Source organism: Embiotoca jacksoni, unplaced genomic scaffold (genome assembly GCF_022577435.1).
Source record: "Embiotoca jacksoni isolate LCO1_2020_lvr unplaced genomic scaffold, fEmbJac1.0.p SCAF_7, whole genome shotgun sequence".
NCBI lineage: Eukaryota > Metazoa > Chordata > Actinopteri > Embiotocidae > Embiotoca > Embiotoca jacksoni.
This window is the reverse complement of record NW_027185425.1, coordinates 19066573-19092862: the sequence shown is the minus strand read 5'-3', so window position 1 is coordinate 19092862 and position 26290 is coordinate 19066573. Positions and strand designations below refer to the sequence as shown.

The following is a 26290-nucleotide window of genomic DNA, read 5'->3' as shown; positions in this document are numbered from 1 at the left end:
GGATAGCAGCATTGCAGGATGTCAAACGCAAAATAAACTTGCAAATATTGCTCTTACACGGCCATAATGGTATTTAAAATAAATAGAGGTATCTGCTTTTAAACCGAGCAGAGTTAGAGCTGAATTGCGGCTGAACAACTAATAAGTTCTGCTTTCCTGCGGCTTAAAAATAACACGAAAGACTTTATTCTTAACACTCAATTGCCTCATCCACGGCTGCAGCAGGTTTACAGGAGTCATATCCGGACTGGTGGAGCATCGGTGCATCTATCACATGATTCCTGCGGGTCGCTCTGTGCTCCGCGTCTCTTCCTCAGCAGAAGGCAGCAGCAGCCGGGGCTCCATGTAAACACGCCGCGCACAGGGCTTTGTTTAACACACACACACACACACACACACACACACACTCACTCACTCACTCACACTCACACCGCTGGTATCTCCCTCTCTAGTCATGCCATGGATATTTTGTGGCAATACCAGTTCCGAATCATCCTCCTCGGGGACTCCACGGTGGGGAAGTCGTCGCTGCTGAAGCGTTTCACGGACGGGATTTACAGCGATGTGGCGGATCCGACGGTCGGCGTAGATTTTTATGCCCGCTCGCTTGATATCGAGCCCGGGGTGAAAATAAAGCTGCAGCTCTGGGACACAGCCGGCCAGGAGCGATTCAGGTACAAAACCGTGTGTGTTCATGTGAGGGGCATGTAGCTCAAATCAAATGTATCTGCACTGAATGTATAGCGATCATTCCTCCGAGAGATGGTCGTTGAATAATTAGAGGCCTTGGTTCGCTGTTGCGTTTGGCTGCTAAACAAAACCCTCTAAATGAAATCAGGGCCATTCCCTGTCTTATTGAGATGTAATGAATCGAGTAAAGACGGTGGTGAAAAGGGTCAGGGCAGATTTGGATGCTCTGGCCTGTATAAATTCTGTGCCTATAGAGTTGCATCATGCATTCATGGATGATGGGCAGCCTCCTCATATTTAGGCCCCACTTGATTCCCTCACATACTGACTCTACAGTCTCCAGGGCAACGCAGGGATGACAAATCTATCCAAATCTAGGCGTTTTTTGCATTCATCGGCCCTGTTGCTTGTTGTGCTTTTCATGTGCCTCTGCTGTCATAGATAATTTCCTTTCAAGCACTTCTGTGTCTGGAGAAGTAGCTTCGCTCTCAGATCTGCTTTCCCTTTTGAAGCTCGAGCTTCTGAGGGTGTTTTCCTTCAGGCTTCACCACACTTTAGTCTTTCACTTCTGCCTTAGTGGGTCTGACTGTGGGAAGTGTTTGTGAAATCAATCATCAGTTTTCAAACCAGCATGTGCATAGATTACGACATGTATGGAAACTCTGGGGCACCAGATATTTAAGGGGCCCTGGGGACTCTTTGTTTACTGTCTGATTTGGTGGAATTTGATTAATTGGATTTCAATTCAATAGCTTTGTTCATTCAGTGAAATTAAAGTGCAAATTTGTTTCTACCCGTAAAGCACAGTAACTCAAATCAAATCAGTTTATATTGTGCCGATGCCGTGTATATGCCTAAATACATCTAAATGTGCAGATACAAACTGACACACGACAGGAATGGTGATCCAGAATAGCACCACCAATGTGGTTTGGGGTTGTCTTGGGCCCCATTTACACCTGGTATGAACATGTGATCTGTATTTGGATGTCTTATCTGGATATGGAAAAACAAGTCACTGCAAGGAATGCATGCAGAAATCCTGAGGTGATCAGGCTCACATGGTGAACAGGTCTCAGGCAGGTGCAAATGAAATCCATAGTGAGGCCACATTCCAACAAGTTTAAAGGTCCCCTAACTGGGAATCAGCATTGCTATATTTGCCAATGCCCACAGGAATTTGGCTCGGAGATGCGGTGCAGAATAAGCCACAGAACAATCTACTAAAATGAAGTAGAAATGAGAAAGAAAATATGATGGAATAAAATAACCAATGAGAATGATGTTTGTGCAGTAGCATGTCACAATAGCAATAGTGTATGCAACATTATGCTACATATTGCACAGTCATGGCATGTAGTCCATATTTGAGTTACACTGTCCCCTGTTGGATGAGGTGGGAGCTCGGACGGTTTGCTGAGTGGAGGGATGGTCTCTGTTGAGTTGTCTGGTGGAGCAGAACCTGTGGCTGGATGGACATTTTCTGATGAAGCAGTGAGCGAGGTGTGATGACTTTTCAACCGCCAGCTTCCTGCCCCTGGCATCCTGCAGAACACTCACTGGCACTTGTTCCTGTCCTGTCAGCCGGTTGGCTGTTCACACAATGCATTCGAGTCAACTACACCTCCTCCTGACCAATTAGAACAAAGGCAAAATCTAAAAATCTATACCAAGCGTTAATGCAAAAATCTCCAAAAACATACTTGTATTTTGCAGATGATGTGTCCGGATGCAGATTCCATCTTAATACTTTGTGATAATAAGATATTACAAACAGAAACCATGCACAATGCACACACAGTCAAAATACTCATTTTGAAATGTTGATGAACAGAGTTGAGTTTTTCAAGGTTCAATCCATGCCAAGAGAGGAACTTTAAGAATTGTCCAGAAACCTACTTACAAAACTTTTACTTGACTACCTTGAGACTTAAACTCATCTCTTGACTTTATATAGAATGTTTTCCAGAAGGTTTCTATTCTGTGTTCATCGTAGTAATCCAAGATGCTATAAAGTGACAGATCAATATAATTTCGCCTTGAGTTCCTAACATGTCGGCAATGTGTCTACCAACCAGGTCCATCACAACATCATATTACCGCAACTCTGTTGGGGGCCTGCTGGTCTTTGATCTCACCAACCGCAAGACCTTTGAGCATGTGAGAGAATGGCACAAGGAGGTGAGTGAGCACATCCTCCCTCACCACATGGTCTACATCCTCATCGGCCACAAGAGCGACCTCAACAAGGACCGCAAGGTGAGCCGGGACGAGGCGGAGCAGCTCGCTGCCGACTTGGGCATCCGCTACGTGGAGACGTCGGCCAAGTGCAACAGCAACGTGGACCGGGCCTTCGAGCTGCTGACCAGAGACATCTACGAGCTGATGAAGATGGGGGAGATCGTCACCCGTGACGGCTGGGACGGCGTGAAGAGCGGCCTCACCGCCAAGGTGCTCTACCCAGCCGAGGACGAAGAGGAACTAGCTACCACGTCCGCCGAAAAGGGCTGCCACTGCTGACTGAGAACTCTCTGTGTCCAAACACTGTCCCGTCACACCAAGAGCTCAGCTCGTCTCACAGTCGTCCATTGAAACCAAGTCACTCAGGCTCAGCACCCTGTGATATATCACCATCCATCACTTCCTCACCTTGTGCTTCGTGCCCTCTTTGTGTGTGGGATCTTCTAAACAACTGGGATTGTTTTCTTACAGGGCGCTAGTGTACATCCCGATGTGTATCTAATAGGCAAGTCGTATCTTTAAATCCATGTGGTGTAGCATGAGTTGAGCTGTTTTGGGGCTTGTCAGGTTCAAAAAACACAGAAAATGTGTCATTGTGATCAGGTCCTGGGGCTTAGAGTGTAGCCAATGCTCCTTTTCACAGGACAGGAGCTGATGGACTGCCGACTTTAGGAAAGTACAGAGGGACTATTACTGTGGTCTCGCGTCACCTCAATTTCATATGACACTAGTGTGGGTGTCTGCCTGTCAGAAGTTTGTGTGATGCTTTGCCTGCAATCTTTTGTGACCGTCATATTGTAAATAATAGTGAAATCTATAGAGATGAGAGCTAAAAGGTCACTGAAAGCTATTTAATTGATAGTGTGAACAGACACAGCACACTCTGCATTAAATGTCACCATATCAAATCAATGTGCTCCGCCTGCTACTGTGAGCTGTGTGCACTGACGCCAAACTAACTTAAACCTTTGATCATTCTGTGAATAGATAAGTAATGTTTTTGTAAAAAGATAGAGATTATTTGTAGTGAAGGTGTCGACATAGAGGTAAATCATTGCAATTAGGGTAGGCTGTCCCATTTAGGTATTTGTATTAAAGCAGCAGCAGCAGCAAGATATAAAGTCAGAGGTTCATCTCTCCTTTAATAATGATGAAAAGGGGGTCAAGTTTCACCTGCAGCTGGCAGCTTCAAAAAAACACCTGTTTGTGTTCGTACTCGGTTCCCAAGTTCTCAGCTCACATTCAGGCCCGATGTGGTGATGACCAACTTAGTGAACCCACTGATATGGATAGATGTGTTGCAGAGGTGACAAAGAGTTGAAACTCAAACTTAAATTTTTCAGACCTGATGATGCCATATCAACATAGCGCCATACACTGCAATAGTTAATAACTTAAAACGTGGCTATTATGGGCCTCTAAACTGGCTTAAATTTAAATAAAATAATTTAAAAAAAATTCCCCTCGGGGATTAATAAAGTAAATACCTACCTACCTACCTACCTAAATTCAGTTTATCTGAGGGATAAGCTTTGTCACTTTTTTTTTCTGACAGTTAAATGAGTAAATTGATATCTGCCTGTTGCCTGTGTGTTAAGGAGATAGAGTCAGGACACAACAGGCACAGCTGAGCTTGTAGACTGAAGACAACTCACCTGTCTCTCTTTGTAGTTTAAAAATACACATAACAGGCGTCAGGAATTAGTAATGTGTTCAGTCAAATTAATTATGCGTTTAACTGCGCCTGTAATGACAGTAAAACATGTTGCCACTGACTTTATCTGCTGTGCTGCACTAGCTGGAGACACTTGACAGAAGTGAAGCAGTCAGAGTTTGTAACTTCCTCTAAAATCTTTAATACAAGTTGTTTTGACATTTCTGTTTAGTTACTAATTCAAAAAAAAATATATTGTTGTAGTAAGCTTTAAATGTGTTTGTACGTGCATTTTTTTCACTTTGTAAAGCGCCCCACTGGCTGTTTCCCCCGCTTGTCAGGATGAAATGTCATGCTAAGCTCGGCTAGTTGTGGCTCCAGACACGATACTGGCATCCATCTCCGCTAACGCTCATCAAGGAAGAACCATTTCTTTAAACCTATCATGAGGATCTGACAGAAGTTAATACCTGCATCATTATTCAAGGGAAGCATTTTTATCCTCAACTGTAAAGGTGCACCTACAGTCGCTAAAATTCTTTGTGATCTGACTAATGCTAACAAACCATCGATGTAACTTGGCTGAGATTATTTGGATTACTGACTTGTTTTAATTTGGTTAATTTGCTGCTCTGAGCAGTGACCTGCATTTATAACGAATGCATGTCTGCACACGTGACTTCCACACATGGCAGTAAACACCTTTAACACAAGGGATCCCGAATTCTTTCCCTGCACAGCATAATAATCTGCTGCTTACGGGCCCGAAGCGACAATAGACTTAAATCCACTTTGCCTGGGACGTCACCTCTCCTCCCGCCACTCACTCACCTTCCACCAGCATCTCACCAAAAAACCTCTCCACACACACACACACACACACACACACACACACACACACACACACACACAGCAAGAGAGTATGCATTCTGCAATTTTTACTTTGTGTTCATGTGACCAACCTGACTTTTTGTTTTTCGTTGAATGGGTGATCCGATAAATACTGTTTTTATGTGGTTGCAGCGTAATATTTGGTAAAGAATGTATTCTAATTCACTTGCACCATCCCTTTATTTTCACTTTGTGCACATATTCAAACTGGGCTCTTCGTGAATCCACCTGGTAAAACAGATGAAATACAAAATACTAAACTGTGTGTATGTTTTTTGTGTGTTTGACATTCGGATGTCAGCATTTCATGTTCTCGGTGCAGGTGAGGACTTCATCGTAGGGCTGCGACGCCTTCACATCTTGCTAAACATCCATTGAAACCAACCAGTCTGACTATGTCTGTACAACTACCTTCCTTAATTTTGCCTCTCATCCAAACAGGGTTAAATTGTATGATATTGTATGTTAATACTGTGCTGTAAGCTACCTGTTCTCCAGTGAGCATGACTCCCATTTCTGAGCACTGCACACCAAGATGGAGGCCTCATTTAGTTTAATGGACACCTCTGGAAAGAAGTACTCTTTTGAAAGACTGAAATGTGGGAAGAATAGACACATTATTAGACACCTCTATTGTTTCTCACAATTTTCGCTATTTGTCATCGGTGCATACACCAATGACAAATAGCGAAAATTGTGAGAAACAACCTTTTCAACTGCATTTGTAATCTTTCAGGCTGCATGAGCAGCAACCGTCCTGAGTAATGACGATGTTATTGGATATGATGACCGTAACCAACCAAATCAGCGTCTCTCGCTGTATTTTTCAAAGAGAAGCTCAATATTTGTGGAAATATGTTTATTTGCTTTCTTTCCAAGTGTGAGATGAGAAGATGCCATAGTGTTTCTGTGCGTTGGAACTGGAGCCAGGAGACAGAGCTTCGTGTAAAAACAAAAAGCAAGAGGAAGCAGCTCACTTTTCTGTCTTAATTATAAACTATGCCTCCTGCTACTGTCCTGCAAAGGTGAAAAGAAGAAACTACAATTGAGAAAAAAGGGTTTGAAGTTTGAAGGCTTTTAGCCAAAATAAGTAACAAATATTTAAATTCTAAAACCTTGATTTTGTGCTCTTTGAGGCTGATTATTAAATCAGTGTCAACTACAACCAATCTTTATTTTGTCTATCTTTCATTATACATTTAAATGCATTTATGATTTAGATGTAGCTTTATGAAACAGAATCCCATGAATTGCACAAGTCCGAGGCTGCAGACTCTGCAGTTGCTGCTACTCAGCTAAGATTGGCAAGTTAGCTTTTCACACCAATTTGTTTGGGATCATTTATCTTATGTTCTGATTCAGCTGCTGCATTATTTTTGTGAAAGATATTACACACCAAATTACTGACTTGTTCATCAAAATGGTTTTTTTTTAGAAGAAAATAATTATTTGCTGCATTTTGGCTTTGTAGAGCAGAACATCTCCAGAACTCACCAATCAATGTGTTGTAGCATATTTGTTTAAACAGTGATGTAAAAATGACCATTTACATGCTGGAACCATTTCTTGGTGAACTACAGCCGAGTATCAACCCCAGTGTGCTTTCAATATGTTGGGAGTCCTACGCTGACACTAGACTAAACCAAGTATCCCCCACAACTCCCCCACCCCGTCCTCTCCTGTCTCTGAACTAAGCTCAGCAAACCGCATCCTGTCCTGGCTGCAATTATGTTCTCACAGATGTGACAGTGACATCAGTTGTCATCTCGCCCCACTCTCAGAAAGAAATCGAATAAGCAGATTGAAAAAAATATTTAAAAAAAATAGAGTGCCGTGTTATTAATAATGTGCTTTTAGGTTATCCAGCGGACGGATCAAACCAAACTACTGGTAAGGCTTCTGTACCAGAAAACATCAGCGGCCCCAGCTTCTGATCCCCACGGTCACATTCCACAGCATTATTGAATACATGTTATTTATTTTATATATTATGTATACGGGAGTTACGTTTATTTGATGTGATTTTACTGATTGGTCCAAAAAAATAAATAGATGTCCAATGGAAAATGTAGTGACTATTTTTTTTTTAAAGAAGAGTTTGGCGCCCTCTTCTGACAGTTTGAACAAGGATCATCATGACCCAGATTGGTCCCTTTGTTTTAATTTGGCGGTCAAAGTAAAGACTTGGATAACATGTAATTACAGAGAAGAGCCGAGAGTCACATAAATCCAGATGAGATTAAGTTCAGCCAAAAGACGCATGTTCCTCAGCAATAAGGAAACCAGAAAAAGATCATTGATATGATAATCAAAATATATTCAACGGTCTCACCACAACTGAGTTTATGTATTGGGCCTGGGAATTTGAGTATGTCAGAACCAGAAAAGTTGTTTCTATCTCCAACTTCCAACTAATCGATTCAGGCTACATATCTTTAAATTTGACAAGAAATGTTTTATTTGGTATTTACGTATTAATATTTAATTTCAATATAATACATTTGGGGTTTCTCTATTCTAACAGTGTGGAAGGGACTTTAAAACATCACATTTGTATGATTAATATGATCAAATACAACCGTTTATTTTGACCTATCTCTGATGAACTGTGCAGGGCTGAGGGAGAGCGACAGAAAACCATCGTCTTGATGGCTTGTGGCATTTTGAAGCTGCTGTCAACATGTTTTGGGGATTAAGAGTATTATCGAGTTCCCCGCATTACATGAACGCAACACCGAGAAGATGCGCGCACAGCAGCCAATGACAACCTACAACACTTCATTACCACGCCTTTTCTTACCCATCATGCCTTTCGGCCATGAAATGTGCCAGCCAACACCGGTCAAACCTCGATGTGAATCGATTCATATGTTCGCATCAGAGTCCCAGTGATCGTCTCACTTCGATAAAACGGAGAACGTGATAAAAACAGTCCGACTCGGACGGGACGTCCCACTTCGTGAACCTCTGACTGAGAACCCGGTTACGTGTCCTCATATTGTGGGGTGTTCAAGTGCAGCGTTAAAAAGGGCTTCTGCTATGTTTGGCACAGGAGGGGTGGGGATTACCACTCCTCCTGCGGAATCGCCATCAAGAGATTTCGGAAGCACAATTTTTAAACCAGGGGCTGCCGGTGATCTCTCGTCCTGGCGCCCCGTCGCATCGTGTACAAAGTCAACACCTCCTCCGTCACGGAGATGAACCGGGCGACTTATGGCCGATATTTGAATCCTGTAACCGACGTGCTCAGGAAGCGTGCGGTTGTGTTTGGCGGGCAGAGCGCACAGAGCCGATCTGACAAAGTGAAGCACCTCGTCAGGTGTGGCCGCACCTGAAGAGGTGCTCCTGCGCCGCATATGTCGCGTAATAAAGCTGCTTTAAGTCGAGTTTGCAGCCGAGTTTCTGCAGACTTTACAGAGCGCGAGAAAACAGGGCGAGCGCTGTTCAGCAGGAAGTCATGCTATAACTGCGAAATGCGCATGCGCCGCAGCTCTCCACAAATCTAGGGATGCGTTTGTCTTCATAAAACGGTAAGGACAGGCTCACGTTGTACCGGCTGCTTTTAAATACACGCGCCTGCAAAATGCCATCCGTTGTTACGACGCAAGCAGCGGTTTTTATCCGGGGGGGTCTCGGGTTTATTGCGGAGGGGGTTCGGCCAGCCAGCCTCGTACAGACTGGAGGGGCAACGCCGTCGCCGTGCCGTTGTTTGCTGTACGTGCCGCCGCACAGGGAGACGTCATTTTGAGGGGGAGCGGAGAGTTAAAATGCAGAGTTACGAAGGGACGTACGGTTCATAGACAAGCGGCACGTAGCCGTCACACTGTAAATGCAAAGCTATACCCGTCTCGGACAGTATAGTTCACAATATCGACCGGATTCACGCACGTCAAGTTACGCCCTTGCGTTAGCTGTAATGGCTACCGCCGAGCCCCGTCCGAGCAGCTGTGAGGACCTCGGAGGACAGAAACAGTCCCGTCTCCCGAAAACCGAGACAACTCCGACAGATACGAGACTGTTACCTGCAACGACGCGGGCGGACGCAGCTTGTAGTGGAGCAGCAGTGGTGTCCTCCTCCCCCATGTTGGGGAGCATCCTGCCGCTTCTTCTCCTCCGTGGTGGAAGAAGAAGACGCGAAACCTTCCTGTTTAAAAAGCGTCTCAGAAATAACTTACGAATTAACTTACGACGGGACGCGTTACACGTGGCCGTGGAAATGTGGCCCCCACGTACACACCGCTTATCTCTCTTTATTAAAAGATGCTTTATAAAGAAACGGAGTTAATATTGCTCGCTATAATATTTAATATATATATAAAAAAAATAAAAAAAACATTTGTTTAATTTTAGCTATATAACTTTACCTAATGCTACATTAGTATTACTGAATTTGTACATTTATATTAATTTTAATTGTCATTTGCTACAAGTGGGTGTTAGTTACTGTTTTTATTAGCTGGCAAGACAAAGGCAACATTAAAAGGACAAATTTCCAGATGAAGTTTGGTTTTGTTAATGGTAAATGGAGGGAAATGTATTATATATATATATACACACACACACACATATATATACACATATATATATATATATATATATATATATATATACATATATATATATATAATGTACATATGATATATTGCAGAAAGATTAAATTATATTTGAACACCTAACTATGTTCTAACGTGCCAGCATGTACACAGTGTTTACATTTGGGTTAAAGTAGTCAGTGTAGCTCTTGTTGTGATATCAGATTATGTTTGTTTGTTTATCATATCATGTTTTTTTTTTGTTTTTTTTTTAATGTGCTCTCATCCTGTCAGATGAACAAACTCCTGGATAGCTGTGGCATTAAAGCAGCCCCCCCCCTCTAGTCTACCCTCATGAGTGTGATGGCGACCACCGAAGAGGTCACGGTGTCCATGGGGGAGGTGGTGATGGTGAAGACCGACGGTGAAGGTGACCCTGACGACCCGAATAAGACTCAGGTCATCCTGCAGCTCCAACCAATCACCGCCGGGTATGTACTGATGCCGGCGTGCAGAGGAAAATTACAGTTCACTTCAGAACAATTTAACACAACAAGCATCGCTACGTACAGGAGAAGCCAACTGATCCGCCATTATGGAGAGTCATGTCAAAATACCAACTATTTTCTTTTCAGGGACGAATCTGCTGAAACGGATGCTGCTGTCATGGCTGTTGAAGCTCATCCAGGTAAGAGGCTGTCACAATGATGTTTGGACAACGTGGAAGTTGTACTCGCGTATAAGGATTGTAAATTACACGTTAGTGAACGTGTGTTTCGGTCCTGCAGACCAAACCGAGGGAGATGAAGTTGAAATCGGCTGTCCGATAACATGCGGAGACTGTAAAGCTGTGCTGCTGGTGAAGAAGTTCGTGTGCCCGGGAATCAATGTGAAATGCGTGAAGGTTGGTATTCATCAGTTCATATAAATACGTGCTGCTGACATGTGTCCCCATATTGAGTCACCTATTTATTATTTATTTCCTCTCACTGTAAACTTGGTGGCTTCAGATCACTGTATGCTGAGTACAGCTGTCAGTAGACGTGTGCCTACGCTGACTAAGCTGAATCTCTCCCGGCTGGTTAGATGATACAAATGTTCTCTTTCATACTGTTTGAAACAGATTTACTCGCTAATTTTTTTAAACATTGGAGTTATGAACGAGTTGAATTAAACAGGCGCTCGCGATCATCCTTCATAGCTACTGTAGCTGTGCCTGTAATGAACAGCTAAGTACAACAAATGTTCTGAACCACATGAAATGTTTTATAAGCATCAAGTCGAAGAAAAGAAATCTATCTACGTTTGTCACTTTAACCTTTGAAGCGATGGTCAGCAGCAGATAACAGCGAGAAGCTGCTGGCTTTCATCACTGTGTTGTTCACTGATGTTGATAATTATCATTGAAGCTCAGCAAATCTGTGCATTTTAAAGACCTCAGGAGCAGAAGTCTCCTGTGCTCTCAAACAAAAAAAAAATCGCACATTCACACACCAATTACAACTCTCTGTAATGTGCAGTGAACTGCTCACAGTGTTGAAGAATGCCCCCTTGTGGGATCAGTAAAGTATATCTGTGTATATATCTATCTAGAACCCAGCTGTGGTAAAGGAGAGCAGCGCTGCAACACCAGCAGGCTGAGATGAAGGAAACACAGTAAATTACAGTAAAGACGGGCACAGAGTTTGATCAGCTTTCATTTAGCAGCATAGGCAGTGCTAAGGCGTTAGGTATGGGGAAGTTCAATTACTAGAGGGAGAGGGGGGGGGGCACAAAGTGTTGGTCTGGTGCTCCTCACGGCCAACCAGACTCTGGCTTAACAGCAACGCTGACAAATAAGAAAGTCCTCATGTTGCTAAAATACTAATTGCTTAATGAACCTTATTCAGCTGTGAGCTTCTGATTTAAAAAGGACAGTTGAACTTCCTATCAGTCATGTATAAATGTGCTGGTGTCATTAAACTGAGAAGGCGCAACAGAATAATTCAACTCATTCTTCACTCAGATCGATATTAATCCATCTTGAGATGTTTGTTTTCTTGTTGTTAAAGAGGATCACAGTCGTACATTGAAAATGGTGTTTGCACGTGTCTGCGAGACAAAAGAGTTCAAACCTGAGCTCATTCGGACCTTTATTATTTTAACCAGCATGTTTTCTTCTCCCCCTCTGCTTTCTCTCTCTCTGCTTCTGGACTTCTGTCCTGCATCTTTCCATGATACAGGCTATAATTAGGAAACAACAGAAACAGCTCAAAGCAAACTCTGCAGGACTTTCCGTGACTGCAGTAGACACTCTCTTCCAGCTAGTTTCAGCTCCTGTGCATGATGTAAAGGAAATTATGCAGGTAGCCTAGGTTACCATATATCATTATTAAAAGTATAGCAATAATAGCTTTAAGTTTGTGGTGAGTATTAATGGTTCCTAGTTGTACACTGTCCAAAAAAAAAAAAAATCATGATTTTGTTGAAGGTTATTTTTTTCAGATTTTAAAAATACTTCAGTGATAATTATTAAGCTCCGCCTCAGTTTACCAGATAGGAATACATCAAAATACTCCCAGATGGACATCTCACGTGTTCCCGACTCAAGTTTAGCATAGCAAAGTAGTGAATTGTCTTTCCTCTCAAACTTACAAAATTTCGAATTGAAATACCTGCTGCCTGTAATAATATGCTTCATACAGTTTGTTTTAAATTGTGGTCGCTGCTGGGCTCATTGTGATTGCAGATTGTGCAGCAAGAGACTGTTGAGTTTTTTTTTTTAGGAGTGAACCTCAAAAGAATGATAGACTTTCAATTGGTCCATCCATCCCCCCTTTATCTCTCAGTAATCTGGGTCCAGGTTGTATCGATTTAATTAATCATATTCTGAATTATTTTTATATACTGCTGGGAAGAAATAAAAAAGAATTGCTATGACAATACAATATTTTATTCAGATATTAAGTCAGATTTTAAAATAACAATCTGCCCACATTTAGTACACAGCAGTCGAGAAATCCGCCCCGAAAACTAAAAAACACAAACTTAAAAACATCAAAAATTATGGGAAAAACGTTTTGTATTCCCTCTTGATATAAAATAGTGAAGAACATCAATCCTGTGTTTCAGCTTCATACATCCAAAATGATTCATAAACCACAGTACACCTATTTTTTCAGCACATAGAAGAAATATGATACTATAAATGATGTCTGTTGTTTCTGGTGTTTCATCATCTACATAATGAGCTAAATTTAACAACTTGACCATCTCTCTCTCTCCACTAGTATGAAGACCAGCTGATCAGTCCCAAGCAGTTTGTGCACATTTCTGGAAAAGCCACTCTGAAGGACTGGAAGAGAGCCATCAGGATGGGGGGAGTCATGCTCAGGTGAGGGTGTTTACTCTTTCAACACTCAGCCAAAACCATATTATACCATATTATTTCATTATTCGGAGTGCTGGCTGGTTGTACGACACCTCATGCTAATTAGTCCTTATCACAGCCTCCATGCAGGCTCATACATATGTATTTCTGCAGACGTAAGGAGCAGAGATGTGACTTGTCTAGAATAAATATCCAACATATGACACCATCAAATAGTCTGTGTGGCTTTCTGAGCAGAAACTAAGTAGATCCTCTCTTCTGAGCTGTAAAGAACATGACAATAAAATCTCTCTGAGTTTTATTACATTTCCTGTCCTGTTTCTGTTCATCAGGTTAAAGCTGCACTAATCACTAATTTAATATTGACAATGTATCAAGTAACCGTGGTTAACGTAAAAGGCGTTACATATTGTATTTCATAATGGAAAATCTGGCTGTGACTGCAGTCCCCCTCAGCTCTATAGATCTTTTTAGCCTCTTTTAGCTCTTTATTATAATGAAGAGCCCATCATCAACCTTGTTTTTAGCTTAAGCTGTAAATTATTTCAACTACGAGCTGAGAAAAGTTGAGACTTTATTATCCTCACAGGGGAAATTCACTTGTTATAACAGCACAAAAGTAGCCTGGTGTTATCAGATCCAAATTCACTGTGCTGTAACTGTTAAGGATTGTTTCCAGTTGTTGCATCCTGATTGGCTCGGCCTCGGCCTAATTTTGAAACTATTGCAGCAGCCTTGACCAATCAGCATTGACCACCGTATGATGCATGTTATCTAACGAAACTCACCCGAGTTGTGAACAACAGAGAGCCTTCCTCAATGTGAGCAGAGTTCAATGTCATGTCAGGAAATGACTTTTTGTATTTTTATTTTTATTTTTATTTTTATTTTTATTGCTCCGGCTTTGATACCACTATACATGGTAGAGTTGCTCCAACTGTTCACATAGTTCATCAAGCTTTATCACCACCGACATTGGAACTACTTTTGGAAACAAACACTTAAAAACGTCTTCACACTTCGTCACCCTCACTGGTTCCTGTTTGGTCCGTCCTTCTGATTCTGATGAATTCAACATTAATACAAAGGAGGTTTACTGACTATTACTACAATATAGACTGAAGCTGTGAGCAATAGGCAGGTGGAGCCACTGAGGCATAAAGGTGGAAGAAAGTAGTGAATATGTAACCAGGAAAAAAATTCTAAAAACATACAAACTCTCAACAAATATGTACATTTACAAAATAAACACAAATATGTAAAATACATATTTGGGATGGGGCTTGATTTTAGAATGTATTATATCATAATAAATCTAAAAGTTTATGCAACTATTGTCTTGTATTAAAAACTATGTTTCCCCTTGTTTTTACTGGTGCCTGGCAGAGACACTGCACCTGTTAAAGCTATTCCATTAAGAAACAAAAGAGGAAGAAGAGCACGGTACTAACAGGTGTCAGTGAAACATGTGTGGCGCTGTGAGATTTGATGCTACGGTACAAACAGGAAAAACACCTGAGGGCGACTACAGAAGAAGAAAGAAGTTGTGTGTGCAGCTCAAAACTATAAACAAAAATGAAGATGCAGGAAATACTCTCCAGAGAAACACAAAGAGAGAGTGTGACTGTAAAAGACTGTAGCTCTGAAAAACCAACGCTTCTGAAGCTTCATATTAACTTCACATCAATGTTCCACTCCAGGTGGAACAGAAAAAGTCGCTCCAGCAAGCAAAACCTCATTTAGAAACCCACAAATATTCTACTGCACGACTGCTCTTCCTGCACTGTGGGAGGCTCGTATGTGCTCCTCACATGTTTTGTGTGAACTGCTCTGAATATTGCTGCCACTCAGGCTGTTTGTGTGGGCAACTCCTGCACATGAATCAGCCGCTGCACTTTATGCAGTCGCCCTCGTCAGTTGAACTGCCAAACAAGTGGAATAAGTGTACAGAGTCCGAAAGGTTCTCCACTTGCAACCAGAAAATGTAGCTCAGGAAGTGACATATCAAATATGGCAGGTCAGTTCTGAGGGACGTGAACGGTTTTGACAGCATTGAGGGTGTCAACAGTGAAACTAAACTCTTTTTATTTCCTTCATCTTCTCTGCCCTCCAGAAAAATGATGGATTCTGGTCAGCTGGACTTCTACCAGCACAGCACACTGTGTACCAACACGTGTCGCAGCACCAAGTTTGACCTTTTAATCAACAACACACGCTTCCCTCCGGACGGCAGTGGGCTCACTACGCCCACGACCTCTCAGGGTGAGAATATATACAGAGTGTACTGGAAAAAACATGTCAAAGAAAACTTCATATGTATTTCAGGCACATTTGGGTTGCTTTATATTAAGTGTGTTGGCAGTAAAACAAGTTTAAAAAGCAAGTAAAAAAATAAAAATCAAAGTCTTCTCCATGATGTCATTTACAAGTTACATGTTTGCTGTTTAGTGCACGTTTCTGGTGAACTTGATGACAGCTTCATCAGGTTAGACAGACATACTTCCCTGACTACTCACCTCTGATCCCAAAGCTTCTTCAGGTTTTTAGGATGCCAGCTGAAACATCTTCAAGAAACTAAAAGAAGTCCAGTTGCCTTGTGATAAAACTGACTGTGACCTGGACCTCTTTTTTCACTGTTTTTGAAAGCTCAGCTTCACTAAGCCCGGCCCACCGTATACAAAACACTATAGAAGTGTGGGAGTCTCTCTGAGGTCGCTACAACCTGTCATGTGACAGAAAGGGGAAGCTCAGCTTGAACTTGAGCCAGCCAGCTACTGTACGAGCATGACATCATGTTGAATCACTTGCTAAAAGAATGCCCTGTTATATTCCATGATATTAATACAATATTGTATGATAATATTAATGATAATTTGATAACCACTGCACCGATTCCCTCCAGAAACCTAGAGAAATCCCAAACCAATGTTCAGAATGAATAAAAGACGAGTGGTTTGTTACAGAAAGAAGAGATCTACCTGTGATATATACAGAATAAACAGTATAAACAATAGATAATATATAATATAAAAGAGACAGTGCACCTTAAGATGGTAGAAGTAGACAAACAAAAAGAAGCTCACTGCTGTACTGCTTCTGTTCCTGATCTTCCCCTCACATGTTGTAGCCTTGAGAGTCTCCCAGAGACGAGCAGCAGCGGCGTCGACAGAAGTGCCGAAGATCCAACTTCCTACAAAACAGGCATCCTCTGTTTACAATATACAGACTCCCGCTCTGTTCACCTTATAGCTGACACACAAGCACAGAGATTTTTCCGGGTCAGTTTTTGTGTTCATCTATGATACAAGTGTAATGTGTTATCCCATGTGTAAACTGCAGCTCAGGTGGTGCTGGGTAACGGTGGTGCAGTGGGAGAGGACCGAGTCGAAGTCCTGAGTGGGAAGTCGGAGTGGAGCTCGAGCTCGCTGGAGTCTGCAGACAAGAAGGGATCAAATGAGATCTCAGGTTACATCCCAGCTCAGATCTTTACATTCACAATGAATATGATATCGGCTGGAGAGCATTCATTCATATAAACACAGAGACTCGTCTGTGCCGTGTGTTCGTCCACAGAGGACACGCTGAACTTCTGGAAGGGCATCGCTGACGTGGGTCTGCTGGGTGAAGTGGTGACCAACATCAACACGGAGCTGCTGGAGCTGCTGAACAGCGTGCAGCTGCACAGCGAGCCGGCTGCCTTACAGGACACAGGTACACTACTACGCTAACACCTACTGACTGCTGCAAACAGAAGCGCATGCAGGCGCATGTGCGTGAAAGAAATGGAAAGAAAGAACAAATTCAGCTGCTGTTGGAAGCTGATGGATGAAAATCCAACCACAGACGGCTTTAAGAGCGGTTTCTGTAACAGTAAAGACCGTACATTATGCTTTATAGTACAACCGCTGAGTTTGTTCCTCCTTTCTGACTGACCAAGTGACCCTGTGATTGATTGCCGCACTGATCCCAGATTCCTGTCTGGTAGAGGTGGCGGTGCTCAGTAACCTCGCCCAAGTCTTCGGCCTGCTCGACTCGGTCAAGAAGATTGTGGAGAGGAGGAGGCAGCAGACGGATCCCAGCCAGGAGCAGATCCTCAGCACGCTCACCAGTGAGTACACAGCCAGTACAACACTCCCCTCCGGGAGACACCACCGATCCACTGAACACGTCTGAAACATTTTTATTAACTCGTTTTCAAATGTCTTATTTGTCTCGTTTGTTTTGTTGGTAATGAGCTGTTTTATTTTCATTCAGTAACCAAACAGATTACTGCAGTTACAAAATATACTGAAGAATGTAGCTTCTTTGATTGAAACACAGTCGGCCATTTTAATTGTGATTTTGGGACTCGTTACCAGACAAGCATGACTCTGATGAAAACTCCTCTCATTAACCATCAAACGTGAGCCTCACGTTGTGTCGCTGCTCTGTGATGTTCATCAGCTTCACCTTGTGTCTGACTGGAGGGACTCTGCTGCAGCTGCACTAGAGAAAGTGGAAATAATCTCCTTTTCCATTCATTGAACATCAATTAAATAAATCGCTGATGCTTTGAATTCATTTAAAGTTACCTGAGATTGAACTCGTTGAACTGCTGCAGGCCACAGACTACAGGGTAACACCTTACTTTAACCTGCTGAATGGTGCATGAATATTTACACATTGTGAGTACCTGTCATGGAAATATGGCATCTTATAGTTGTTTTGTGGATTTTAGATCATTTAAATCTGTTCACGACAGCACTGCTAAGTTATCTCACATTTGTACACTTTCTTTCCTTCGCTGGTTAGAGAGAGAGGGAGATGAAGGGGATTTGTTGGCTGCAGAATGATTCATTATATTTCACATTTCTGTTGCTTGACTCTGAACCTTGTTGTTGAACATCAGAGCAGCTAAAACAACACAAAGGTTGCAGTTTCGTTACCAGTTTTTAGTTGTAATAATTACAACGTCCACAGCAAGTCTCTGTGTTGTGATAAAAGATAACCCGTCTCTGCCTCCTGAACGTGCCGGGTCTATGTTTGCCAGCTCGCGCCTCTCAAGCATCAAATTCACATGTATGTGACTGCGCGTATTTGTTTTCATTGCTCCATTTCATTTCTCGAGCTTTCTCTTGAAGCAGCAGTGTGTAGGATATGGTGGTTCCCCTCTGATAGTCAACGTGTTGAATTATTAGTCGGTGGCTCCGTCAATGGAGGTAGAGGCACATTTTACACGCAGATATTGAACCCTCGGGTTGAAGGGAGTTTAGTTGGACACTGCAGGCACACAGAGGAGAACCAGGACCAAGCTGCTGCTGCTCCGCGCTGAGGTTCAGGTTCTGAGTGGCGGGCTAAGACCGGGTGTCGCCGGGCGGGAACTCTGCACTGGTTTCTGTGTGCATCCTCATGTAAGTCCATCAGGCCTTGGCGAGGGGGTGGGGAGCACAAAGTTGTCGAGAGCGAGGCCCAGACTACGGAGGGTTTTGCACTGGCACTGAAGGGGTCGGACTCGTGTGCCCCAGCAGACTCGCATGGAGGTCCCCGGGGGAGCGACTGAGTTCAACACCTTCCGCCACCTTCCGCCACGCGCCCCTGGAAACAAGAAACCCTCAGCGATCCGTAGAGAAAGGAGAGAACACTGCTTGTTTTCTAAGTGTCAGGTAGTCTGTATGATAAATAAACATTAACACAGTCAAATCTTTGTATTGAACATCCAAATCTGATCCGACTGACAAAATTGAGAGTCGACTACAGCCTTCGTAAAACACGGCGGTGACCTGCTCCCAACCTGGATATTTAGAGCTCGTTCTAAGATGACACAAACCCAATGATTAGTTTGAGGTGAATACACACTAATAAATGACACACGAGGGTGATGACATGGTTCTGACCCGTCCTGCTCCCTGAGATCACCCACACTGTTTTTACCCCGCTGAATGCAACAGCTCATCGTTCTCATTTACATATCTTTCTGTTTTTCTTGTTTGATGCTGGAACTGGTGTGAAATATGATCACACCTCAGAAATGGACTAATATGTTTACCGGCAGTCCCCACCAAGGTGGTGAGCGTCGGGCATTATTGCTACATCATCTCACAAAATAAAACGCAGCCAACATAGTTTTCCAACACATATTTCTCTGATAGAGTGAAATAGAAGTAAATGACAGCAGCTGTGTCGTGAGATCGACTGTACTGACATCTAAAAGGAGTGATGACACCCAGCGCTCTCATCTCCTGTAACGACGAAGATATGAAAACACAGATGGCTGTCCAACCTCGGAGGACATATTTATGTGTTCCCTTTACCATCTCTGGGCTTCAGTTGTTTTTTTGTTTCTGATTTATCAGTCCCTCTTCCTGCCCACAGTTTGTCATCCGTTAATGCAGTTTCGGGAGAAATTAGGAGTGTTTGTTTTGTTGCAGAAGATCACCCACTAATACAAACACGGCAGACTCGCAGTGGCATAAAAATGAGACTGCTCGGAGCCCATCGTATTTCAATTAACCTCACAGACCTTTTTCAACCCGGCAAGAAAGCAAATGGAAAAAGTGTGTTTATGCTGATGGAGAATCAATGGACGACACCACACCGCTCCACCAGCACCGATGTCACTGTTTGGAAGTGAGGGAGAGGAAGAGTGATGCATCAATTAAACCCCGCTCACAAGTTGTTTATGGTTACATGTGTCCCTCAAACTTCAACTGTAACATCAGCATCACTGCCAGTTCACAGTATTCAGAATTCGGTCTTCAGCTCTGGGTGAAACATCCTGAATACATTATCTTGGATTAATTTTTCCGAATGTTTGTGGTTCACCTGTAATAATCGTTCAGTCAACAGGAAGGAGGCTAATAACTGTCAGCCACACATCAAAGAAAAGAGTTGTGTTCACTTTTCTTTGCATCAGAACGGGGAAATAAATACATGTAGAATGTAACTACACGTAGAGTTGGAAGCAGCTATTTCAGGCTTGGTTTGCTCTGAAAGTAAAAGTCCCGTAAAAAATGTGAGGTGACTCACTTCTCCAGGGTCGATGCCTGTGGACATAAAAACTTGAGGGCAGAAGTTGCCTCTGACTCCTGATGTGCAATTTGGTAACAAACATCTATCTAGTGTCATCGGTAATGTTGCATTTAGATTTTGTACAACCCCCGTGTGTTGAGGAGTCGGTATTTATCATCAGAGGTGGGAACCTTTGATGATCTCGTGATTCCATTCGAATTTTCATTTGAAAACGGAGCAGTTCACTGAGATGCATCAGAGTGGTCCACTGAGTTGTTCAACTTTTGTTTTACAGCCACTCTGCTGTAACGTTCACCATCACAGGGCTTCTGAAGTGAAGCACATAAAAAGTTATTTTCTTCACCTGATCTTAGTTGGCTAAGTTTTGCAAAGTGCTGCAGTGTGTGTTGGTCGGCTGGTGTCAGTTTGTTAGTGCAGGAGTTTGTTGGTGATGGGATGTAACTTATTCATAAAATACTTCCCCTTTATGTTGCAAATCAAATTATTGGCGGCCGTGGAGCCGCCTCGGAGGTGTTCACAACAATGTTATTAACTCACTGAAGTTTATTTCTGTTATTGGATTCAAAATGACAACAGATAAAAGAAGAGACGTTTTGTGTCTCCCACATTTGTCCTGTTAGCACAGTGTTTGAATACTAAATGTGAAACAAGACGGATGACGTTTTTATTAAGTCACTGTTTATGTTTGGAGACTGGACTTGGCATTTGCTGGCTTAAGGGTGCCCACCATGTCTGATGAATATTGATGTCAAAGATCAATATTAGGCCGTACACAATCTGTGGTGGGGAAAATGAAATGTTTGATGCTTGATGATCGCACACTGAGTCATTGTGAGTCCTGTTGTGTGTCTGCAGACCTGGAGGTGCAGCTGGAGGAACAGAGGAAGCAGCAGCAGGTGCGAGCGTTTCTCTCCTGCCCGCAGCCCGCCAAAAACAAAACTCCCACCAAGCGGCCGACCAAGCGGCCTCGTCTCCAGAGGCCCGCCTCCACCACCACCCTCCTGACCTCGCCCATCACCCAGCAGGCCGCGCTGCAATCCCAGCAGTTCACCGTCCTCTCCCCCATCTCGCTGTCCTCCGTGGGCCAGCCGTTTACCGTGGCCGGCCTCCCCATCGCCTCCCTGGGCCAGTCCTCCAACGCGGTCACCCTGCTCCCCGCCGGCTCGCAGCTCTTCACCCGCTACATGGTGACCGGAGACGGGAAGGCGGACACCATCACCTTGCACCCGTCCTCGGGGCTCACGCTGCTGGGCACCACCGCCATGCAGGACTCCAGCCAGCTGGGCACGGTGGTGAGCCCCATGGAGCTGGTGCACCTGAGCCAGCACACCGGCGGCGGCGATATGGTGCCCATAGAAGGCCAGGTGGTGGACGGCACCATGCTGGTGCAGCAAGAGGTGATGCAGGCCGAGGTGGAGGCCGGCCAGGAGCACACGGTCATCGAGATCAACCCGGCTCCGGTGGAGCAGGCGGTGGGAGTGATGGAGCTGCAGCTGACCGAGGCGCCGGGCCGAGACGGGGCCACCATGGTGGTCCAGAGCGGGATGGAGGTGACGATGGCAGCGGAGTCGGTGGAAACGCAGTGCCAAATGCAGGAGGCGCAGACTGAAGGGGTTCAGGGGCTGCAGCTGGACGCCAGCGGACAGTTGTCAGGCGTCCAGATAGTGGTGATAGGAGACAATTCTCAGGAAGAAAACAAGGTCAAATGAGACTCACTTTTATTTTATCCAGCACAGGTAGGAACTCATGGCTGACAGACTCGTGAAACTGTAAATATCCAGAATTTCCAAATTCACACACTGCTTTGGCCTCAGACTGAGCACTAGCGTACATGCTCCTCTCAGCGTGTTCATTCTTACTGAAACAAACAGGCATCACAACAAAGAACACGAATGCCTCCGTTTGTTTTGTATTTGAAGGATAGTTCTGGTTTATGACAACTTCGCTCTTATTTTTGGAGTTCTGGCCGTCATTTCTATTTTCAGTGTTTATCCTTCACTCACCGAACTGCAGACATCGTAAAGCACGGAGACGTTGCTGGGAGGAGAGCAGGGAGGTGATCAGACAGGCTGTAAACAGGCTGAGACCGAACCGAACATGTAAACATCCATCGCGGTTTACAGGCTGACTGATTCGCTGAGGACTGTGTTTCCTGTACAGTGATGCATCATAGGTCCTGAACCAAACCTCTACGCAAGGGTTATTTTTGTTGAGATGATCTTGAACTAAAGTATGTCAGCACGTATCACGTACAGTCGATCTGCAGCTACTCAATCTGGAGCATTTACCACAAATTTGCTTTTGCAACCAACGAGCTAACGTTTATAAAGGAAGGTTTGACAGAGCTGGACTGTCCCTCTACCAAAACCTCTGTTTGTGATTTTATCTCCAAACTTTGGACAGACTCTGTTAAACAGTGCAGGAGGAGCTCAGTGAGGCCTGCTGGTGAGATGGATTAATGCATTTAAAGACTTACCACAGGCCTGTCTCAGATGAGACAGGAATAGTGCGTCGGCTAATCAACTACGTGCATGTGCACTACGTAAGCTGTGTTTCAGAGAAAGTCCCATTTTTATTTTGCCGTCAATATAAAAACCGTCTGTGGTGCAACAAAGTTTCCAGGTTTATTAATCTGGATAATCTTTGTCTTGTTCCCGGCCTGCGTGAGCGTCTCCTCACTCGTACGGTATCCCGGTGTCCACGAGGGCCTGTGTGACGTCCTCACAGCAAAACATGTGACACAAGTAAACTGGACACTTGTTTTGTGTTCCGTGTGTCTGTCGTCATGCGTGTTCCAGATTCACAGCTCTGTTCTCCTTTTCCTATTTCCTAACATCCGGCCAAACACAGTAAACAAAGCAGCTCTTGTTTTGCTGCCACGAGGTCTCCGTCGTGTTTCTCAGTGTGCCTCCAGTTGTAGCAGAAGCCTGTGCAATTACACTGACGCCCACAGAAACCATGAAGTTTGTTGTACAGATATGTTGTTCTCATAAAGCTCATCAGTTATTTTCAATTACTCTGCAGATTTTTGAAAATGTTGAAATACCAGCAAGTTTACTGATAGTTTCCTGTAGCTCAAGCTTGTGTATTCCAATAGCTTGTTTTATTTGACGCAAATCCCCAAATCTAAATATTTTCAGTTTACTGTTACATATGACAAAGAAAAGCAGCAAATCATCACATTTATGAAGGTTGAAGATGAATATATTTGGAACTTTCATGAAAACTCGACCAAAACAATGCATCTATCGTCCATACTTCATCTAATACATTTACTGTTGATGAACCGATCGTTGCAGCTTTAATACCAGTATTATTATCAGTAATGAAAATGACGGCCAAAACTAAGAAAATTAGTCCTGCGTTGTGGTAAACCATAATTTTCCTTTGAGCCTCCAGGAACAACCTGAGGACGAGACGACGCACTGCAGCTGTGTGCTGATCAGCCCTCATCCTCGTCCTCGTCCTCGTCCTCGTCTTACAGACTCGGCAGCAGCCGGCTGCAGATCTCTGCTGCCCGTCGGACTCTTTACCAGGAACAGTGTTGGTGGTACAGGAGGCTGGGAAAGTTTGCACTGTGTGTTATTGTCGTAGTTTCGCACCCGAGCTGTGTTGGGTTGTTTTTGCACTGTGTGACGTCCTGCTGGGACGACAGGAAGACGACGACGCCTGCTCTCTCCACATTTCTTCAGAATAGGGCCACGCTATTGGTCCCATTGTTTCTGTGCAGCGGTGAATGAACACAGACCGAACTCCTCACTGAAACTTCATCGCTGCTGCACTTCTTCTCAGTGGTTTCTTACTGCCTGATAGATCTTTTTCCACTATTCTTTTATCGCGAACACCGATTTGCTTTTTTCTCAGTATCATAGATAGTGTGAGCTACTGGGCTGATTGTTTGAGTCAGGATATAAAAGAACATATATATACTTAATGTCAAACTTGCCTGTATTTTACACTTCTAAAGTAGTGTTTTTATTTATTAGTTTTCAAACTGAAAATAAGGGCCTCTCTGTTTAAGGTGCAAACATGAATTCATTTGAGTTCATGGTTAGAGCTCACATCAGCAAAGACCTGTTCAAGACTTGTGCTTTTCCAATAATTTAATTTAACAAATGAGGGTATTTGCATACTGACTTTGTAATGTGTTTTAATATCAGATTAAAACTTAAAAGAAACACAGGTGGGAGTGGTTGTTTCAGTGTTTGACCAGCAGAGCGCGCTGCGTGTTCGCTGCACTACGGGCTCAAACATGAGACCAGAGCTACAGCTGCATTAAGAGACGGTGGAAATAGTGCGCCGCTGTAATCTCGGACTCCTCCGTGTGTCAGGTTTATTGCGGTGGACGGCGTATAATCTGCGCCGCCGAGGTCCGTGATGGGCAGGCCTCTCTGGAGGATGAGCCGTGCTGACAGGGCACCGGGGCTCGCTTGGTTATTACATTTCCCTCTTCTTGTAGCCCCCCTAACACTCCCACACAGGCTGCATGAGGGCAAGGCATCAGGATTCCAGTTGTACAAGAACAAAGACGCGCAAATGCACAAACCAGAGGGCTGAAACACACACCGAGATGAACTAATTGTAGGTGTGTGTGTGTGTGGGGAGTATAATCCGAGGGAAACATCATCATCAACAGTGGCTGAATGCGATGCTACTCGGGGGGCCAGGTGGGGGCTAAAAGGTTGAGAAACTGAGCCTCGGGGGTCATTGTGTGGTGCAGGAGGAGAGGACACGCTGTCTGAGTAAATTACAGACATGTTCCACAGACTGTAGATTGGATTTCCTCAGGCATCGGTTACATGTCGGAAATGTCTCAGAGGCTCCTGAGGGCTCGGAAGGCGGCTAGAAGACGGGCCAACGCGGCTGTGGAGCTGAGAACAGATCCGTGAGCGTGACATCCAGTAGTCGGTGAATATTACAGGCTTCGAGCTCTACAGCATCAGAAGAGACTCATAAAAAGATGAAACTCTTATGCCTGACTTCATAATTCAATGATAGACACGGTGACAAAAACATGCATGTCTGTCTTTTACATGCTGATTGTAACCAGGCCTGCTTCCATCGTCATGACATTCCTTATGTTTCGCTTGTAGTGTGATGACTACTGAGAGCAAGAGTTTACAATGTTTTGAAAACTTTAGCAAATATTTCTGGGTTGATGATACGAACCTTTTATACCACATGTACCTAAAAATTAACAAGTTCTTAGTGTCTACTCCAGAAAACATGATTTAAACCACTGCATACTGAAAGTAGTTCATTAACTCAATGAACTAAGATGGAAAAATACTCAATTTTGATCATCTGCATTCATTTTTTGTTAACTCGGTGCAGCTGAACAGTTACAGTTACACACATACATCAAATCTTTAGGGAGGGCCTTTTCTACTCATCCAAAATAGAAATAGTCAAATTCCCTTTCTAGCATACTTCTACAACAACCCTGAAACACACAGGGCTTAGTGTTACTTTGGAAAGTCAACATGCCTATCGTTATCATGTATTGCTTGTTTTCACATCCAAACTGAGAGTCATTTACTCAACTGAAAAGAAAGATAGAAAATTGCTCAATTTTGATGACCAATTTTTTTACTTAAGGCTGCATTTGTTTCATTTTTGGTCTACTTCGGGCAGGTGACGAAGCTGAAAATGGCCGACTGTGCTATGGCTAACGTGTTCTACGTATCTAAAGTAGAAATTGTTAAATTCCTTAGAAGAATACCAAAACAATCTAAAACTTAAAACCATTGGATACATTATTAACTTACTGTATAAAGTTGACATGCAAATATGTTAGCAACAGGCTCAGTTTAGAGTTTATTTCTGGCGAGCTGACGACTTTAAGTCCAATCACACCACCTTTTAGCTCTGTTTTGGTCTCCACCAACTCCTGAAGTAAATATG

At 43.5% G+C, this 26290-nt stretch overlaps 2 protein-coding genes and 1 non-coding gene across 7 annotated transcripts; all 3 read left to right on the top strand.

Moving 5' to 3' along the window:
• The first annotated feature begins 279 nt into the window (after positions 1–279).
• rab42a (RAB42, member RAS oncogene family a) lies at positions 280–5741 on the top strand. Its single transcript, XM_069177063.1, has 2 exons — positions 280–674; positions 2769–5741. Exons 1-2 carry the CDS (start codon positions 460–462, stop codon positions 3208–3210), a joined length of 657 nt encoding a protein of 218 aa, XP_069033164.1. The 5' UTR covers positions 280–459; the 3' UTR covers positions 3211–5741.
• A 2758-nt stretch (positions 5742–8499) lies between these two features.
• Positions 8500–8633, top strand: LOC138215133 (U11 spliceosomal RNA). The gene has a single exon (XR_011179703.1). It is a non-coding gene; the product is annotated as a U11 spliceosomal RNA (small nuclear RNA).
• Positions 8547–24568, top strand: gmeb1 (glucocorticoid modulatory element binding protein 1). Of its 5 annotated transcripts, none has more exons than XM_069176194.1 (10): positions 8548–9006; positions 10303–10499; positions 10644–10696; positions 10797–10912; positions 13278–13381; positions 15492–15640; positions 16718–16843; positions 16952–17089; positions 17349–17486; positions 21242–24568. In XM_069176194.1, exons 2-10 carry the CDS (start codon positions 10363–10365, stop codon positions 22093–22095), a joined length of 1815 nt encoding a protein of 604 aa, XP_069032295.1. In that variant the 5' UTR covers positions 8548–9006; positions 10303–10362; the 3' UTR covers positions 22096–24568. The 5 variants fall into 5 exon arrangements, with proteins under 5 accessions (XP_069032297.1, XP_069032295.1, XP_069032296.1 ...); XM_069176195.1 differs by having other exon boundaries at positions 8548–9190; XM_069176193.1 differs by having other exon boundaries at positions 8548–9994.
• The last annotated feature ends 1722 nt before the right edge of the window (positions 24569–26290 follow it).

Coding starts and splice junctions, on each gene's coding strand:
- gmeb1 (XM_069176194.1), top strand. CDS start 10,363: ATGAGTGTGATGGCGACCACCGAAGAGGTCACGGTGTCCATGGGGGAG. Junction 10,500..10,643: donor CTCCAACCAATCACCGCCGG/GTATGTACTGAT, acceptor TTTTCTTTTCAG/GGACGAATCTGCTGAAACGG. Junction 16,844..16,951: donor GGGATCAAATGAGATCTCAG/GTTACATCCCAG, acceptor GTTCGTCCACAG/AGGACACGCTGAACTTCTGG.
- rab42a (XM_069177063.1), top strand. CDS start 460: ATGGATATTTTGTGGCAATACCAGTTCCGAATCATCCTCCTCGGGGAC. Junction 675..2,768: donor GCCGGCCAGGAGCGATTCAG/GTACAAAACCGT, acceptor TCTACCAACCAG/GTCCATCACAACATCATATT.